General features: G+C 26.5%; 1 protein-coding gene across 1 annotated transcript; it reads right to left on the reverse strand.

The window, feature by feature from the left end:
- Positions 1-954: 954 nt before the first annotated feature.
- Positions 955-4,693, reverse strand: LOC111617267 (transformation/transcription domain-associated protein-like; the record flags this gene model as incomplete). Its single annotated transcript, XM_023358582.1, has 5 exons — positions 4,568-4,693; positions 4,226-4,497; positions 3,915-4,000; positions 1,685-1,825; positions 955-1,138 (listed from the first exon to the last, which is right to left on the reverse strand). Coding segments are annotated over exons 1-5 (705 nt in total), but the record flags the coding sequence as incomplete, so codon positions are not given.
- Between the last annotated feature and the right edge of the window lie 60 nt (positions 4,694-4,753).

Raw genomic sequence — 4,753 nt, forward strand, 5'->3', positions numbered from 1 at the left:
ATCTTTCAAAATTTTAAATATCTTAGTGATACAAGTTTTTTTTCAAATAAAATAATTATATAAAGTTTGAATCATTTTTATAGCTATTACAATTTCATTACTATTTTAAGTGAAGAAACTAATCACACAAAATAATTTAATTTTAATTGACATTATAAAAGTTTTCATATAACGTAACAACCCAGAATTAATTAAATGTCAAAATTTATTAAAATTCAGAAACAATAGGATTCAGAATAGGATTTAAATCAGTAATTTTTATCTAATGCCATTCAATTTCTCTTTTGATCACATAATTTAAATTGCCAAAAGTATCATGATTTAAAATCCAAGATGTATTAAAATAAATTATCTAACTGAAACAAAATTTTATATATCAAACTAAAAACATAAATATGTTTTATAAATAATAAACTTCAATTTCTTAAATTAATAACAAAATTCTGCTTTATTAAAGTTCATTTACATTAAGTAACATTAATTAATGTATGTGAGCTCCAATAAAACAGATATTTTTTATTAATGTTTTGTTTACCTTTAATAAATTCAAATAGCTGTAACCATTTTTAACATGATTTATTAGATATTCTCAAAGATAGTTTATGAATAAAATATATTAGATGTTTTAGCTTTTTTGAAATATGCTATTATAAGAAAATGAGAGATAAATTTGTAGTTTAGAAAAAATTGAAACTAACTGAGATATGATTCTTAGTTATTCTTCATTTTCATTCACTTATTGAATATTTTAACTGTTTTTTAATTTATAATATATAATCAATGTAATTAACTTATAGATTTTTAAAACTTTATTAGATATTTTCATTTATTTCATTTAATAAAAATTAAATAATTTTCTGAATTTTTATTATTATTGGTGATGTAAATGACATTTATAAAAAAATCTGTATAGCAAAATAATTTTATAATTTGTTTAAACACATATTTATAAACTCCAATTAATTTCGTGCTTATACATACTTGTTCTCGTACACATGTATTAGGAGATGTTACTTGACGAACCAATTCTTGAATAACTTCATGAAGTGATTTTGTTTGTGCATCAATAAGTTCTTTATTTGTTCCATCAGGAATAATAGGTGTCCCACAAAGTGTAAGCATTTTTTCAAGATTAGATCTAATTCNGAAGTATAATTTCTTTTTGTTTTTATATTTTTCAATATATTTATTTTGTTTGTAAAAAATAAAGAAATAATTTTTAACGATACAATAGCCACGATTATTATTTTAAAAAGTTTACGTTAGGCTTAACATCGACGAAAATTCAACGCGAAGTGACACGCAACAGAGAAAAATTTCAACATGGGATAGGTTAATATATTTTTTTGTACATAATCAGTTATCTGAAAAATAAGTTATCCGAACAACTTCAGTCCCCAATTGATTCGGATAAACGACGCTCTACTGTATATATAAAAACAATATTATGTAAAAATGGAGGTTTAATTCTCTAGACTAGTAATCATCTTTACCACACAAAGTATCATTTTTAGCTGAAAATAAAAACATGAGAATGAAGCATGCAACATGTAATATGTATTAGAAATTTATAAAATAAATACATAATAATTGTTTAAAAATAAATACATTGGTACTGACAGATTAATAGCTTCATTTTACAAATTTCTAAACAACTGAAATATGAAAATAAAATATTACTCACTTTGCCATATCTACTGCACCACTCGATACTTCTCCTGTTAAATCCATCATGACAAATAATAAAGCTCTCAAAAATAAGTACTGATGAGCAAATACCCATTTTAATGTCATCCGTTCGAATAAGAATTTCAATGAAATACATCTGAAATTTTAAAATGTCACAAACTTTAACAATGTTAGTTAGAACATAAACAAATGTTTATGAAATTAAACAGATTTATTTACATATTTAACTACAAACTTTGAGTATTTTTTAAAATATTATGATTCTTTATTTTAATTTCTAATAAAATTATTTAACCAAACAACAATTTTTCAGAAAATTGATTTAAAAAAAATATTAAATTATAATTCTATTATAAGCCCATTTCAGTCAGCATCTGAATTCATTTTTTATCTTCTTTCACTATAATTAATAATATAAATTAATTGATATAATTAATGTAAATATAATGTATGTCTATCAATGTAAATTAATCAATAATTTAAAAATGCAAAACGTCATTATAACTTACATTATCTAGCAAACATTTACTTATTTTATATTTGCCATTTGAAAGCTATCTTAAGTCATGCCTTGAAAATTTTGTTTAAACCAAACCTGATTTTGATATGCAGTATATAAAAATAGTTTTCTTAACAGAACTATAAATGCAATTATTATTTACTATAAAATGTCTCATTTTAAATTTTATTTATGCATTATTTTATATATAAAACATTTTTATATCATAAAACAAGAAAAATTATCAATCACAAATTCAATGATAATATACAGTATATACAAAAAATGATACATTTATAATAGTTTTCATGATGATAATCACCAATCAATGTCAAAAAGATTAAAATGAATTATCAAATTTAGAAACTAAAAATTTGAATAATGGGTATTATAGAATTATAGATATACGTTTATGTGCATAAATATAAAGTAAAATCATGTTTTAATGGATCACTCAGGCCACCAAAAATCATCTGTTGTTCTGAGAATCTGTTATATTGAGAACATCAGATATTCTGCACACCCAGGAAAATATGTTATTCGAAAAATATTTTTGTTATTTTAATCCCCTATAAATAAGAAATGCCCACCAGTGGCTGAGTGGTCTTAGTACCCTGAACACTGGGAGTTTGGTCGTGGGTTTGCGCCGCGATCGGACAGGCTGGCTGCTTGGAGTTTTCCAGGTTTTCTCCTTGCCGATAATGACTAAATAGGAGGCCAGTTCCCCATAAAAGTCCTCCCGGAAGGCATTCTTTCCCCTCGCGTAACATCGCGCCCCAGAGCAGGCAACGGGAAACCACTCTGGGTAGTAACTTTCCCTAGTAACACCTTGGCGCGTTACTAACTACTTACTAACCCACGCCAGGTGTCACCGACGTCAGGAATCTGATATGGCACCAAGAAGAAGAAATAAGAAATACCAGTGTTTGAAATTATTCAGTGTCTTGAGATCTGTTCTTTATTCTATAGAAACATATAAGTTAAATGATGTGTTTACAACAAAGTTAAGGGAAACTGTATATACTGTAGGCAGAAAGAGAGACAAATTATGTATGTTCATTAGCACTTTACTTGATTTCATGATTTGTTAAAAAACTGATCCACCTTGGTTTGTTGTGATGCCACTCTTCTGCTTATTGAATACAACAACTGCTTGATATTAGCAATGTCATGTACAGTACAACCTATTCATTTATGCTGAAACTCTTCAGGAAGGTCTTCATGACTTGGAAAGACTATGGCCTCACTAAATTTTGACACTACAATTGAACAGAGTCAAAATGTCCACTAGGTGGCTCTTCCTCAATCATATCAGACTGCTGACTTTCTTCATACAATTCTTCAATTGTACATATCCCAGATGTAAAAAGTGCATCATTGACCTCCACAAATTCCCAGAAACACCCAAATATTAACTAAATAATTAAAAAATGTAAAGTGTAGATGACACTAGAAAAATACATTATTCTGAGAAATCCATTGTTCTGCAATCCATCTAAATAAGATTCTACTGTATATATAAATTATAACAACTATAACTAATAATTCTTATAAGCTATTAATTATAGTTGTAGCTTTTATAGTGGGCAACCATTTACCTTTAATTTAAGCAATTTAATTTTTATTTATGGTTAAAATTATATATAAAAATTACATTATAAATTACAGTTTAAAAAATTGTTAAAAATCAAAACATAATTGATTAACAAAATTTATAAGAACTTACCCTCCTAATTTTGCATACCAAGCTCTTTCATAGCACAAAGAGCACATTCTTTCTGCAAGATATTCCAAAAATGGTAACTTGCAAGCCTATTTTGTAAAAATAAATTTTTATTTATACACAAAAGAACTAATACATAAGTAGACATGACAAAGAAATTATTAATAACTGTAAAAAATAAATAAAACTATCAACTTAAATTCATAGTGTGATATATTTATTAAAAAGCTTGGAATTTCTAATTCTCTTAAAATTATTTTTAAAATACGTTATCATCATTTTTCAAAAATCAATTATTCTAATTAATATCTTACTCTTTCTTTTGATGACAGGATAATTGTTGCTGTATCTAAAATGATCATCAAAGCGAGATGACCAGGTTTACAGAGTTCCTTTTCTTCATGGCCCATTATTGCTACTAATGCATCGACCAATACTAATGGATCCATACCTTGCAATTTATTTTGTCTTCCCATTGATGCAAATGGACCACACTGCTGGCTAACAGCAACCATTGTATAATGTCTTACCAATGCTGCCATAAATGGAAGAACCACTGCACGAAGTTCTTTGATTGCAGCGGCAACTAAATAAAACAAAATAATTTAATTTTATGATCTTTGTACTTACAAATAAAAATAACAACATTAACATACCAAACATTCCAGTCAAAGCCATTTCATGAATTTTTCGTGTTTCATTGTCAAGACATTTATAAAAGGGTCCTTGAACAGCACTGATATCGGCATTTGCGAAGCTATGAAATATTTTAAATGTGATATAATAAATTTAATATACAGTAATACCCCGAACTTACGCAATAGGTGGGACCAAGAGGTAAC

Source organism: Centruroides sculpturatus, unplaced genomic scaffold, assembly GCF_000671375.1.
Source record: "Centruroides sculpturatus isolate CEXI.00-Female unplaced genomic scaffold, Cexi_2.0 scaffold5201, whole genome shotgun sequence".
NCBI lineage: Eukaryota > Metazoa > Arthropoda > Arachnida > Scorpiones > Buthidae > Centruroides > Centruroides sculpturatus.